The sequence below is a fragment of the Myripristis murdjan genome, chromosome 15 (genome assembly GCF_902150065.1).
Source record: "Myripristis murdjan chromosome 15, fMyrMur1.1, whole genome shotgun sequence".
Classification (NCBI taxonomy): Eukaryota; Metazoa; Chordata; class Actinopteri; order Holocentriformes; family Holocentridae; genus Myripristis; species Myripristis murdjan.
This window is the reverse complement of record NC_043994.1, coordinates 25,861,413-25,875,827: the sequence shown is the minus strand read 5'-3', so window position 1 is coordinate 25,875,827 and position 14,415 is coordinate 25,861,413. Positions and strand designations below refer to the sequence as shown.

The 14,415-nt window shown below is 41.3% G+C and overlaps 2 protein-coding genes across 3 annotated transcripts in view; both read right to left on the bottom strand.

Annotated features, from left to right (window-relative positions):
• Positions 1–605: 605 nt before the first annotated feature.
• On the bottom strand, positions 606–7,522 carry cacul1 (CDK2 associated cullin domain 1). Its single transcript, XM_030071097.1, has 8 exons — positions 6,806–7,522; positions 5,060–5,186; positions 4,596–4,698; positions 4,283–4,378; positions 4,016–4,118; positions 3,577–3,666; positions 2,608–2,746; positions 606–2,083 (listed from the first exon to the last, which is right to left on the bottom strand). The coding sequence occupies exons 1-8, from the start codon at positions 7,128–7,130 to the stop codon at positions 2,044–2,046; spliced, it is 1,023 nt and encodes a 340-aa protein (XP_029926957.1). The 5' UTR covers positions 7,131–7,522; the 3' UTR covers positions 606–2,043.
• A 425-nt stretch (positions 7,523–7,947) lies between these two features.
• sirt1 (sirtuin 1) overlaps positions 7,948–14,415 on the bottom strand; it is a 6,581-nt gene continuing 113 nt past the window's right edge. The window contains exons 1-10 of one of the 2 annotated variants that reach the window (XM_030070910.1): positions 14,114–14,415; positions 13,087–13,209; positions 12,362–12,597; positions 12,096–12,248; positions 11,781–11,928; positions 11,324–11,403; positions 10,597–10,783; positions 9,946–10,482; positions 9,165–9,496; positions 7,948–9,119 (exon numbers count right to left, since the gene is read on the bottom strand). The exon at positions 14,114–14,415 is cut by the window's right edge and continues 113 nt beyond it. In XM_030070910.1, the coding sequence (XP_029926770.1) occupies positions 9,207–9,496; positions 9,946–10,482; positions 10,597–10,783; positions 11,324–11,403; positions 11,781–11,928; positions 12,096–12,248; positions 12,362–12,597; positions 13,087–13,209; positions 14,114–14,415 (2,056 nt within the window). In that variant the 3' untranslated portion in view covers positions 7,948–9,119; positions 9,165–9,206. Of the gene's footprint in view, positions 9,497–9,945; positions 10,483–10,596; positions 10,784–11,323; positions 11,404–11,780; positions 11,929–12,095; positions 12,249–12,361; positions 12,598–13,086; positions 13,210–14,113 lie in introns of both variants that reach the window. The other variant, XM_030070909.1, reaches the window with a different exon arrangement.

Genomic DNA, 14,415 nt, shown 5'->3' with positions numbered 1-14,415 from the left:
AAGGGATTCCTCCTCCAGTGGTCTCTCAGAGAAGTCCACCCTACAGAATTAGAAGCCCCCCTTGCTGAGCCTCGGACCCACGAATGTTAACACAGCACATTATCAGCAATAATCAGTTTCAAGGCAAATGCTCCTGCAGGTAACACAGCAAAAGTATGTCCATCATAACCAGCAGTCTGATATTCAGTCATTTTCCTTGAAACAGGAAAAATCTGCTAGTGGGGCAGGAAATTTTTTAATTTGTTTCGACTGCAGATCATTTTGTTTCAAGGATTGTCTTGACTCAAGTTTCATTTTGTCAATGGGATCTGCTACTGATACCGATTCCTGAAATTAAAGGTGGGAATTTCTCACTCCTCGGTCAGAACTTTCTTATTTTAACGTGGGTATTTTTTTGCACTGTATGCTCAAACAAAATTGTATAAATTAACATGCAATACTGTGTGTACACTATGTGTTCAACATATATACTACTACATTTGATCAGCTTTACTACGATGATCCCTTATGAAACAGGACTACTTCTCTTAAGACCTGCCTTTATGAGCCTCAGTGTGGGGGAAGGGGAAGGGGAAGGTGGGTAGGGGAGTCAGTTCTCCAGCCAGTGATGCATAATTAATGAAATTAGTTTATTTGAAACAGTCTGTACATAAGACAATGAGAGAACCATTTCCAACACCAACAGAGGGAAACAAAAAAGACACAGCGAGCCTGAGCATCTAATTACACTTAAAACAGTGTAAGACCTTGTATCAAATACTGCTATTCAAGTTGAACTTTTAACAAAAATTGATCTGTGACAGTAGCTAGTGTATACTGATCACCATGCGGACAACATCTATTTACAACATTTATAGGCTGTACATGTTAGGGCTATGTGACGGGTAACTACATCAGACCTGAGTCAAACAGTATTTTCATATAGTTTTTGTTTTATTTTGACATCAATAGAGTAACAAGGTTGGCAGCATTTATAGTATGGGAATAATTCAGTTAAGTTGCCAAACCTACCCAAGAGATTTTCAAAAACTTCTCTGTCTAAGTTTTGTGGTGCTTAGTTTAATATCCTATGAGGCAAACCCCACCCATCCTGCACCCGAGTCAAAATAAACCATAAATAATATCTCAAATTACTATTTGACTCAGGCCTGATGGACGATCGGGTCAACCAAAATTAGTTGCGTAAATTTAACTGGCTCAGTGACTTGGTACAATAACCTGTACAGCAGCAACAACACACCATCAGTTTGATTCCAAATGCATTATAAAAAAGGGAAAAAGCACTTCAAATCCTCTTTGGCATGCCTGGAGAATACAACCTGGTTTACCTACATTCTGAAGGCAACAAGTTGAAGAAAACAAAGAGTCAACGCTGAAATCTGCAGTTCTTATTTCCTCTGTTACATCCATTTCTTGCCAAAAGGAGAAAAGATGCTAAAGTTGTAAGATTCTATGACCCTTTTTCAGTGAGTTTGCATCTAGCTTTTTGTGATATGTATTGATTCTGTTTGAATGGAACAAGTGAGTTACAGTGAGTGAAACCTATGGCTGTTAACATATCAACAGTCTTAGTAGCAGCAGTGTTGAGACTTGATTAGCCCAGTTTATCAAGGACAGTCCCCATGTTAAAAGATGGGAATGAAGAATCCATTATCAAGCCATTCCTCTTCATGTCTGACGAGCACAGACATGCAAAAGGCACTCTTCACATGAAGAAAAAATATGGATAAATCCCTCCAAGCATAACCAGTAGCAGCTAACAAATAATGACGGTGGGTGCTTTCAGATCAAGCCGGAAAGCACCATACTGGGAACACTGTGCTGTTCAGAGCGATGTGGTCTAAGAAAAATATTCCATCGCTGCTCGGCGACTCAACATCAGGACATTTTTATTGTTCACAGTGTTTTCTGACCTTGAGTTCGGACAGATGAAAACGAGACATTGTTAACATTGTACCTAGTGCAATGAGCCAGTTGCGGATAAAGATGTGGGAGGCACAGTGATAATTTTGAGACATTGTCTGGCGATGCTGGACCTATCCATCAGGAGTCCTCGCTGGCCCGCTTACGAGATTGGTCCCCCCTGGAAAAACATGAGCAAAGTCAATTAGCAGAAAACAAAACAAAACATCTCAAATGTAAAATTCCCTGTTGAATTTCCATGGACTATATAAATGTATGACATATTTTTCCTTGATCAAAACAGTTAAACACAGTTCAGATTCAAAGGTCTTCAAGATTAAATCTTAAAGTCTGTTATTTTGTTTGAACACAAAAAAAAGTTTCCATGAGTTCAATGTATTATTTTCAGGGTAGTGAAAATAATATTGACAATGCAAAACAAACGTTTGGTGAATAACTAGTGGCTCTTTTAAACGGGGCTGACAAAATTCCATGATATTTAACATATTTAACTACTTGTCACAAAAATGCATTCAGTTCTCTATTCGGAGTGGACTTTCAAAATTCAATGACTTTCCATAAATTCCATGATCCATGGGAACACTGGGAAAATGATGTGGAATTTGAGCCACTCTCTGTTCCCTGGCTAGCAAACAGTGGCTGTGACTAGCAGCCATCAGAGCCCTAAAGCCTCAGGAAACTGACCGTGGGAATCCGTTCATGAAGAGCTCCATCTGCAGCTTCTGGTCGTGAGCGGCGTAGTCAGACAGCTGAGACTCCACAGCAGGAGGGTTGATTTGGGGAATAAATCCAGAGAAGAGAGCCGGGGCTAACTGAGCCCAACCTGAACCAGGAAAACAGCTCGTCCTTAATAGTGAATTTAGTGAACATGTGTAGTGCAACTAGTGATGTCACAAGAACGTATCTTTAGGTACAGAGTCAATACTGAAATTATGAAAACAAAACTAGTGAAACTCCTGTTTTCAGTTCCGGAGGCGTTGACACAGTGTGATACAACCTCAGTGTTGTTATTCTAGCCTAAGTCTGTGTGTTTAAATTTAACCTTTTAAAAGATCATTTTAATTAAGTTTGAGACCTTTTTGACAAATCGTCTTGTTTTCTTATTCAAATCAGCATTGAAGGTAAGTATAAAGTTAAGTGGCACATATTTGGTCCAAGTCAGAGGTCAGTTTTAGGTATGAATATGGTTGGCTATTAATGATTGTATGAACAATTATTTTAACAATTTCCTTTAGGTTATAGAGCATAAATCTAACCAGAACTTATTTTCCACAAAACTTACAACAGGGGAGTACAAGAGGTTTATGGATTTCTCCCTACAGGTAAGAATTACGTGAGCAGGGTCATCCTCCCAGCAGGTGAGGATTAGCTTCAGTGGGTTTTCTAACATCATGTTGACTCTGATGCAGGAGTTTGACTCATTTTGACAAAAAGAAATAGATGGATAAATTAAATTTGATTCAAAATTTATGTTGAAAACAAGACATCCCAAATCCAAATTTAACTATTTAATGACTTTCAAAGCACATAATCATATTACTGTATTTAATGTTAGACCAGGACATTACATTTTATTTGAATTGAGTATTTTGTTGGGCTGCTCTGTTAAGTGAGTCAGTTAGGTCAAATAAGGGAGCACATAAAGTTTCTGACCTGGCCGCAGACTGTACAGGCCTTTCACCACACTGGCCATGGTTGAGGGTTGGACTTGAAAGGGCATGGAATGGGCTTTGATGAGAAGAGCTAGAAAAGGGAAACAGTTAAGAGTTACAGGTGTTATTCATGTTGGCAAAAGCCTGTATCCTCTCAGGGTGGCTTTGCGTCCCCGTCTTGAACCACACGTCCTATTCTTACCGGTATATAGAAAAGGCTACGGGTTACAGATTGGGACAAAAGTGAGCTTTTGATTCAGGCAAAAGGATGGAAGGACTACAGTCCAGAAGACGGAAAGTTGGTGAGCCCCTCTGGTACATGTTGACAGTTAACTCAACAAGCTCAGAGGAATCATTTTTAGACATCATGAGTGTGTCATAATAATTCAAAATATTTGACAGCAAAGAAGCCACGAAGTGAAGTGAAGCGCTATACTCACGCATCAGTGTGTTCACGTGTTTTTCTGCAACATGATCTGCAAACAGCTTCATCAGATCCTCCCTTAGGTCTCTGTTTAGCTTTGTCTCAATATAGAACTTGTTCTGAAAACATACATGAAAAAAGATGGACACCCTGTAAGAGACTCTCCACAGCCTGCACCGGAGTCAGTGTGCAAGACAGCCAAGCATCTTTCAAAATGTCCTTGAAAACGTCATGGTTCATATAAACAAGCATTTTACAATATGCTTCTCAAGAAGATGCATACCATGTACATAAATACAGGAACTATACACTGAAGGGAAGCCGTGTATTGGGTCAGTGCAAGGTTGAAGTTCTCGATGAAGTCCTCAGGTGGACTGGCCTGGAGAGACAAAACAAAATAAAAGCATTACTCTCCCTATTGTTAGTTTGATTACTGATAGGATTCCCATTAACCTAGCTGTTCTTCCTGGGGTCCAGCATAAAAAACAAAACAAAAAAACATTACATTTAACAAAACAGCTTGACAATGAGTTACATTATTTAAAACAATCAAAGGCCTATTTGGCACATATTCATAGGTGCCAGCTCTTCCTTACCTGTAAATGTGAGGAGACGCGCTGCAGATGAGCTGTGATTTTCGATGTCAAATCATTGTAGAGAAGCTCAGAGTGCTGTTGACAGACACACTTGTAGACGTAACTGGAAAAAACAAAGTCAGTGAGAAGCTTAATCGACTCGCAATTTCATAAAGCAATCCACTGTTTCATGTAAGACGATAAATCCAAACAACTATCAGTGATGTGCAAGGCATTATTTTATGGCGTTCTGTCTAATTTAGGAGTCCCCAGTTAAGAGAGACAGAAAACCGGGGATAGAAAGGAGAATACCATGAAACAAAAGCCCATGGCCAGATTTGAACCTGGGACATTGTCCTGCAGACACTGAGCCATCTTTCAGAGTTCATTTGCCTCTATGTGTTGCCAGATTTGGACTTTTTGCCTGTCTTCATGATTTAAATTCAAGATAGGTAGTTTTTTATTTCCTACTTGTATTGTCTCACCTGTATATCTGTGCATAAGAAATGGAGATGTGGTCCGTGGGTTTTTGAATGAGTAGAAGATCAATCACCTTCTCCAGGTTTGGCCAGTGATTTTTCCGGTAGTCTTCTACAGCCATTGCATTCAAAACTGAATTTTTAAAAAAAAAAAGAGGAGAGAGGAGCTGGCCAAGTTTGGAAGCACACCAAGAAGAGGTCGACTGATATTGGATTTTTTAAAGGCTGATATGATAATGATACTTTGGGGCGGGAAAAAGCCAATAGCCAATGAATCGTCCAAAATATGAACCCCCAACACCACCTCACTCACTCACACACACACACACACACACACACACACACAATCTTTGACTTTACTAGAAAGTGGATAACTGTTAAACTGAACATCTAAGTCAAAATATTAAATTCCTAAATAATTAAATAAAAAACTAGGATGTACTTCTTCTTTTTTTTTTTTCTTCTTTTTTTTAATTTTGTCCCCTTAGGTCAGTATTCCCAGCTGAGACACCTGACACTGGGGGAAACAGTTTGTCTGCAATGATGAGCTTTTACTGTAGGCATAATTTCACTATATTATTTTGGACTTTTGCAGAATTAAGTTAACTAATTGCTATATGAGACTGTTTCCTTATCTGGGCAGCACCTGAATCATTATTTTATTCATCTATTTATTCCTATGTGAAACACTTTTCTTTACTTATTCATGTCCCCTTTGCCTAGTAACAGTCATTTTTTGTGTGCTGTTAGGGTTATTTGGTTGCTACCTACACTACTCACAAGAAGTTAGGGATATTCGGCTTTCGGGTGAAATTTCAGGATGAACCTAAAATGCATTATAACCTTTACAGGTGAACTTAATGTGACCTTCTGTAAACTTTTGAATGCACATGTCCAACTGTTCAATGTTTCAGTACGTTTTGCACAAGTTGCTGTTCTCTAACAAGGAGTTTAACTGCAAAATTCACATCAGGTGTTTGATGCTCCAGCTCATCGAAGTCGTATCATTAGGGAACGGCTGCTGGAGACTGGGGTACCTCAAATGGAGTGGCCTGCACTTTCTCCAGACCTGAATCCCATAGAAAACCTATGGGATCAGCTGAGTCGCCGTGTAGAGGCTTGGAGCTCTGTACCCCAGAACCTCAATGTCCTGAGGGCCGCCCTTCAAGAAGAGTGGGATGCCATGCCTCAGCAGACAATAAGTCGACTTGTGAACAGCATGAGATGTCGTTGTCAAGCTGTAATTGATGCTCAAGGGCACATGACAAGTTATTGACACTGACATTTTTTGTTGTGGTATACCCACCACTGTTGTTGGCTTTTGTTTCAAGAAATTGTTTGAAATGAGGAAATCACCAGTGTATGCTTCTACTAAAATGCCCTACTTTCATGATATAATATCACTGTAGCGTGAACATTTTACATTTTCCATAAATTTCACCCAAAAGCCAAATACCCCTAACTTTTTGTGAGTAGTGTATCAGGCATCGGTTTTATTAATACTTTGTCAAATGGCTTGACCTGTAAGCACATGGTTCTTCATAAGGCCTTACAGACCAAAACTCTTATTTTCTTGCCCAAAGTAAAAGGATGAGCATTAATCTCCACACAGTGCATTATTGGTGTTATTGGAGCTGGCCGGTGACTTTGTAGACAAACAGCACAGTGACAAACGGTACAGGAGGAGGCGAGTTAGCAGCCGACTAGGCCGGCTAACTGACCGCTGAACCGGCCTGCTTGGGGGAAACTTACGAAACTTTGAAGCGGAGTTGAGGGTGAATTTCCCGGCTACAGAGCAGGACGGAGCGGTGCAGTCCGTCTCGCTGACTTCGCTCTCACTGCTCGAGTCTGAGTCCATAAATCGCGGTGCACCGGTGCCGCCGCCGGGCCACTGCCTCCCCCCACCCGGCGGCTCTCCTCCGGGCACCGCGGAGCACAGCAGCGGTTGGGGAACCGTTGTTACATCCGTCAGCTGGTGTCTCAGATACGGGTGGACGTTGTCGCTGCTCGCGAAACAGTTGTGGTTGTGGTCGTCGTTCATGTCCAAACGGTCCTCGTCCATGTCCTCCATGTTCATCACACGCGTCCGTGAGTCAACGAAGCCCGTTAATGGACAAGCATTTCGACTGAGAAATCAAGCTAAAACACCGAAAGTGTCAAGCGTCTCTTGGAGTGTCCATCTCGCTCGTTGGGGTTGTGGTTAACTGAAATTTTACGACACGTCGCATCACCACACTACCGAGGAAACAGGGCAATGTAGTTCCAAAGACTGTTAGGCTAATTAAGGTACCTGCCTCTGTGAAACGGATATTTGTCAGCTGGTATAGCCGAAATAATGTACAAATGTCACTAACTGCTAATGGGTTCGCTGTTTAGCTAGCTATCAAAAGACTGCAGCCGCTATTTCATGTGGGAACTAACCAAGACCTTAACGGATAACACGGACACGGAACATATACGCATCACACTGAGCATGCGCGAATCTGGACAGCCCGCTTCTTTACAGTGTGAACTGATTTCTATGCCGTTTTATATACGTTTAGTGGCTAATTAAAATTTTAAATGTACCATTAACTTGCTATGTAAAAAAAATCGTTACAATTAACTCATGTCAGACTAAATGTGACGCTTGGTGACTCCCAGGCAAGAGCAATAAGCGTTTGACTAACTTCGCTACGATTTCTGCGAAGACGGAAGTAAGCCTGAACCATCTCATTTCGCTCATACTCTCTGGTGGTTCTTTAAACATGGAGGAGAAAAGGCTGCATCAGCTCAAAGACGCCAAGGGGCGCACTGCTCAGGTCTGCACTGACACCACCTCGTCACTGAAGTGATGCATATTAATTTGGACACAAAGCGGCTGCAAAAGAAATAATGGAAATGCATGAACAGTGTTTAAAGAGGCTTTTTACTTATAATAAACCCCATAAGAGATAATGAACAACTATAATAATAATGTAAAAATTCCTTATTCCCTTAAACCGTAAACAAAACATTACGTTTAAATAAAATGGCATGTGAATGATGTTGGTTTAGACATGTATCCAACACAAATTGGCTCAAATATTGTCTACCTACCAACATTACTGAATTTTGAATTTTTACAGGCAGCAGACTCCTATGTATAATGAATGAAAATTCTCTTAACTTTCTGCTTTATGAAAAGTGACATGGGCAACAAAACCGGTTTTGTAAGGAAAACAAAAAGTGCCATTTGTTCAATGTCAACTCATTGAATATAGTCCTAAGGCGTATAATTTTTTACAATAAAAACTATCATCTACTCTTTGCTGAGTATGTCTCACGTTAGAGTATAAAAATAAGAGGCCTGACCATAAAAAGTAGCTGCCACATGTCAGAAGGAAAACCTTGTCAATAGTTATATTTTTCCAAGATTTAAATTTAAATGACAGGTTAAACACAAAGCTTATGACAACTTAAGAGGGTCGATGATGTGTTCTTTGGTCTAAATCGAAGAGTATGGTTTCTTTTTCAGTATTTACCCTTAATGGAAGGGCAGAGCTGCACTGTTTGTATTGCAGGTCAAAAAATGCATTCAAGTAAACCATCTGAAGATCATTCATGTCTGTGTCTGAAACTCATAGTACCCACTATTTAATAGGCAGCAGGTTTACAATATTTTCCATATTTCATGTAGGTAACATGAAGCAATTATCAAACACATCATGAGACCACAGAAGATGTCACATTATGGACTGAGATTGACCTTTGCTTGCAATGGTTGCAATCTAGGAATTAAAGCTTATTCTACTGTAAGCAGCTCCGGATGAGAGCAACAGTGAAATTTTCTCAAGAATGTGAATGCAAACTGAGATGAACCTCTTGAACGAAATACAAAAACAAAAACTACTGCATCCTATTTAGTAAGCAGTATACAGTATGAGCTTTCAGACACAATGCATGTGACCAAACTGGGCACAGAAAGGTGAACAAGAAAAACAAAAGAATGAACTTGTTGGGTATTCACACAAAGTTGTCACTCAATCTCAACTTTATGAAAATTAATAGTAAGGTCGATGAGTCAAAAATATACGAAACATATATATATATATATATATATTTATATATATATATATATACATGTATATAAAAAAAAAGACAATTAGTGCTTTGTCGACTGGGTAGTTTACATTTAAAGGTGTGTGGTGCTCTGAATATTTTCAGAAGAACTGTCTGTCTGCACACTTGACATGGCCTCGCTGGCTAGAATGTGTGGTATTGTCTCTCTGAGGCAAGCCTCTCCGTCCGCCGCCAGCACGCCCGCCTCCTCGGGCTCGCTGTCCTCTTCCATCCCGTCCGCGCTGCACTCTGACTCCTCGCTCTCGCTCCCGCAGGAGGTCGACGTCTCGTCTTCTGAGTCGGAGTAAACCTCCGCTCCGTGGAAAATGTAGTGATTTGGTGCTTGAAATAGGTACTGGCATGCTGGGGAGGAACAATACAATCAATTTAGAATTTGGATTAAAATGGACAAGTATGAAAGTTGACTGGACACTCCATTGTGTTATTACTGTGCTTTGAATTTCTGCATTAAAATCCTGCTAAAACTTCATTAATGTTGTTGATGAAGTATATGTGTGGGATCATGCTTGTGTTTTAAAGTCCCAGTGAAGTGACCCCAAGACTTCTACTTCCTGTAAAACAGAGTATCTTACTACTGTACTAAATTAAAATTTCAACCAGTAAAACCCTCACAAATCTTTACACATCCTCTCTCATCCACCTATCCCTTCAAATAAAACTGTGTCTCTCTGTAACTGATATCCTGTTGGTTTGCACTAGTGAATAATCCTTCCCTACGCCACACCTGCCAGACAATAAAGTATAAATCATCATCATCAAGACTAAGGGTGTCACCAAAGTCTAAAGCTTACTCTCAAGGCGTTTGCTGATTGGACTTCTGTTGATTCGACTCATCCAGCATCGCCGACGAACTTCAAGGTTGGAGTTTTGGCCTTTTACTTCAGCACCCTCTTCTCTCGGCGTGTCGTCTGTTGGCGTCTCCGAAGGCTCGGCTGTCTCTTCGCTGGGACGCTGAGCCTGCGGACAAGACTCCTCAGGCGAATCATTCTCCGCGGGAGTTTCTGTGACATTCAGACTTTCTGTCTCTTCCGAAGGCTTGTCTACAGAGTCTGTACTGTGTTGCTTCTGTTCCTCCTGCACCGCATCGCTGGAAGCAGACAAGGCCTCGCACGGTGGCTGATCTGTGGGAGTCGGTAATCGAGGGGGTTTCTCTGTGATCTCATTGAGTCTTACAGTGTTATAGCAGAGCTGCTCAAAGTCTCCGCCCAAGCGGTGACAGAGCTCATTGACAATGACGTCGCAGTCCCCGAGCAGCTCCACGTCAAAGTTGAGGTGAGGAAGCTGCTCCCTGTTGATCAAGACCTGAGGCACTTCATGAGGAATGGAGTCTGGGTGGGGGAAAAAAAAAGAAAAGATGCCAGCTCTTATAAATGCTTGAATTTACCACATGAGCAATAAAGAAACTATTGTTTACTGCATGAATCTGACCAAAAAACACGTACTGGGAATGAGAGCAACTGGTCGGACTTTAAGTGAAGAGCCGATGACTATCAAGAGGTCCACCTCGTCCTTGTCCTGCTTCATGGCTCTGTGGAACATCTCTGGAAGATTTTCTCCAAAGAAGACAATATCAGGTTTCATGATTGCCAAGGGGATATCTTCTGGACACCGTGGACAGCGAGGGACAACCTGCAAAAAGGAAGATATTCTGCCTCAATAAGAGCACAGTGAACTGGAGCCAGGTGCCCTTGACATAATTTCAGGGCTGAATAATTTTTAAAATAATGTTCTATAAGCCTAACTTGATGTACCGTGAAGGTAGAACATAACACTTTCATTACAGTACTTTTGCTTTAAATGTTTTAACTGCATGTGTGTGGAAATACAACACCAGAGAGCATCATATAAGGCGGACTAAAAGCAAAACCAGTGTGCAAAATTACCGAGGGTCGGTTGAAGTGAGGACCCTTCAGACTCAACTAACCAAATCTGTAGAATAAGCAGTAATTTGATAGTTGAGTCAACGTGGCTCATGTTGCCAGACTCACTCAAAAATTAAGTGCTTATTCCACATTTTTAACAGTTGAGTCTAAATGTGGACACAGTTGACCTTTAAAGAAATTTTTTTTGTGATTTGAAAATGTCAGTGATAAATTTTCCCAATTTTGATTGCTTTTCGATTAAACCTGTCATCCTGCAACACAATGTAACAAGCTCTTTACCAAGTACCTGGTTAAAGATGTCTTCCCTCACAGCCTCACAATCCACTTTGTGTTTGCAGACGAGACAGGACGCGGTTGCAAACGACCCTGAAACAACAGCATTATTAGCAACTGATCATCATGGGAGTATTACAAACAACAAACAAGGCCCCGTGTTTAGATCAGGGGTTCCTCCTGGCAACACCCACATGACAAGCCACATACGTAGTGTTGAAAAGTTCAACCTCAGAATGATTTCCCCTTTTCAGGCTGTTGCAATATTTGATTATCAGAGGTCACCTGGAAACTTAAAAAACAATCTTCCAAGTATTTCAGAAGAAAAAATGTTAAAAGTTAAAGAGAAAACCCTAACCCAATGGAGCTGAAGTGGAGTAGAAATGGTTTCACCATAAATCATCTTGCAACCCAACAAATTTGACATCACTAGGTTGAGAACAACTGCTTTAGATAAAAATAAAACTTACCATGACACTGGATAATCCTCTGAACTCCAGCCACTTGTTCTAATGTGTCTATATTTTGTGTGTAATTGCGCAGGAGCTTCCCCTTCTTGTCCAGCATAGATATAAATTTGTGACAGGGTGAAGGCTGGAACTGACCAGGGTAGATCTCCTGTGATAAAGAGGATGCATTCAGTACTCCCAGTTGTAAACAAACCAACATTACAATATCTTGAAGGCATATATGAAGGACTTTTCATTACTTGTACCTAGTTAGATGATAAGTGAAATAAAAGTCAATAACACCTCACAGTTACAAAAAAGACATCATTAACAGACCTTAGCAAACTTGAAGAAAGGCCTTGGGTCTCGCCTGAAATATTCGATATCAAACATCGCTTGGGGGTCTGGAAGATCAGGGAAATCTACTGCAAGCCTGGCATAGATACCATCTCTGGAGCGAAAGTCTGGTATTCCACATGAAACTGACACCTGGGGGGAAAAAATAGAGCGCAAAGATTCAGTCTTAATAGAGCGAAAGCGAAACTCCCACTTCAGCACTCTGTAACACAACAGCATGATGGCACTGCGATTACATTACATACCCCTGCACCAGTCAGCACCAGGATCTTTTTACTCTCGTGGAGTAGCCTGACCACATCCTCCAAGGTGTTAATATCCTTGCGTTTCTTTCTTTTTGGTGGCTCTGAGATGTTGATGATTATCTGCCACAATGTCATATCGTCTAAGTCAGGAGGGAGCACGGTCTCGGGAAGCAAGTCTTTCAGAATGGTCCTCGGATCGGTCTCTCTGATGTGTTGTTGGATGAAACTGTAGGATCCTAGTGAAGGACAGAGCATGCCACAAGTTGTTTGTACTCACAGATGCAACCCAAACGGATTTAAACATGGCATGATCTTTTTTCGAAGGCATCCCTGGACCTCTGACCTCAAGATATCTGAGAGAAAATGGGTTCTGTGGGCACCCATGGGTCTCCCCTTTGCAGACATGCCCACCTTATAATCTCATCTGAACCCATGCAGTTTGTGCTGCAAACCTTGCAGGTGTTTGCATGCAGTACAAATGTGTTATTTCTGTGTATTCTAAAGTGATGTATTTCTGCACACTTGGGCCTAAACAGTCTTGGACAATCACAGCTTTATGGAACTTTACATCAACAAACTATGGAATAATTCAAGAAACAAAAATCACAATACTTGTAGAATCGAAATACATGAGAATCGCAATACATATTGAACTGGTACCCAAGTATCATAATAATATCGAATCTACAGATTAACATATTGTCCCTGACAGTCCTATTAAATACCTATTTGAGGCTGAGGAGTCCAGTCACTGGAGCTCGCATGTGAGGATCTGTCATCCTCCTCGTTGATGTGGTCCGGAGTGAGAGCTAGACCGTTGGAGGGAAGCTCCTCATGCCCGAGAAAATCTGAGTAAAGAGAAAGAAGGACCACAATTAGATGAGTAAAAACCAGCAAATTGATAAATCACAATGAACTCTTTCATTAGAGCTGAATGACATCCTTATATAAACATGCAAGATATTAAGATCTCAAAAGGAAACGGGAAAAGGGCGATATCAAATTTGTCGTTAGGATTGGCCTAAGACAGTGACTGGTCTGTTGTTCAGTACAATACTTTGTGAAGTAACTGTATTTCCTACATCATTTGATATCATTGTGGTGTTTTTTCAAGAATGCTTAATGTTCACTGTTGTTACACTGAAAACATTGTTGAAGCATTGTGTCAGAGCAGAGGCTGCAGCAAAACGTTTAATTTTAAATTTATGTTGTGAACTAAATGCATTTTTAAAATGTCCATTTGGTATTATAATGCTGTTTTAGAAGAGTGCTTAATTGTCAATGCTGCTACACTTTGAGTTTCAAGCAAATATGAACCCATAGTCATATCATATATCGTACCGCTATGGCATAAACATCGAGGTATGAAACTCTGTCCATATCGTGCAGAACTAATTACCTTGTCAGTTGCACAGTGCACGTGAGCATCAGTTATAACCAACACTCAAAACAAACGCGAGCGCAGGGAACGGGACAAGATGTAAACAGTCCAGCAAGCGCCAAGCTGCCAGCACACTTTAACACAGTGGGGCTATAAATTCAGAAAGTGTGTGTTTGCCTGAGTTGCTTGCCTGTTAATTAAATGTGCCCTTCTCCAGCCTCAGACACCTACCCTGCACTGAGCTCACCGTAGGCTAACTTATCTCTGGGTTTAGCCAGTTAGCTAGCCGGCAAGTTGGGAAAACAATCACTACGCACTATCTGAGAAAAAACCGACAAGCCCCTGCGTTAATCTCAGGCTCTTCTTTGTACCTGCAGCCTCCCCGATTGTCCCAAGCACAGCGCTGTCGTCTACTTTCACTGCTGTTTTGTGCGGCTCTGACACCAGCAGTCCAAGTCCATTGTCTCCGCCTAGCGCCGCCGGGGCCTGCTCCACCGCCATCACCGGCTCAACCTCCGTCTTCTTCTCCGCTGGCGGCGCGGAACTCACCGCTGCCTCTCTGCTCTCCGAGGCCGCCGGTACGCAGGAGAGTTGATCCGGCTCGGCGGCTTTGAATCCATAGTTAACCGCTGAGCTGATTTTCGACTTTTTCGCCGCGGGTTCGTCCATATCG

Excerpts from the sequence above, each read along its gene's own strand:
- cacul1 (XM_030071097.1), bottom strand. The coding sequence starts at position 7,130 with ATGAACATGGAGGACATGGACGAGGACCGTTTGGACATGAACGACGAC. Across the intron at positions 2,747-3,576 it reads CCTGTACAGTCTGCGGCCAG|GTTGGGCTCAGTTAGCCCCG; the intron begins GTCAGAAACTTT and ends TTCCTGGTTCAG. Across the intron at positions 2,084-2,607 it reads TTCATGAACGGATTCCCACG|GGGGGACCAATCTCGTAAGC; the intron begins GTCAGTTTCCTG and ends ATGTTTTTCCAG.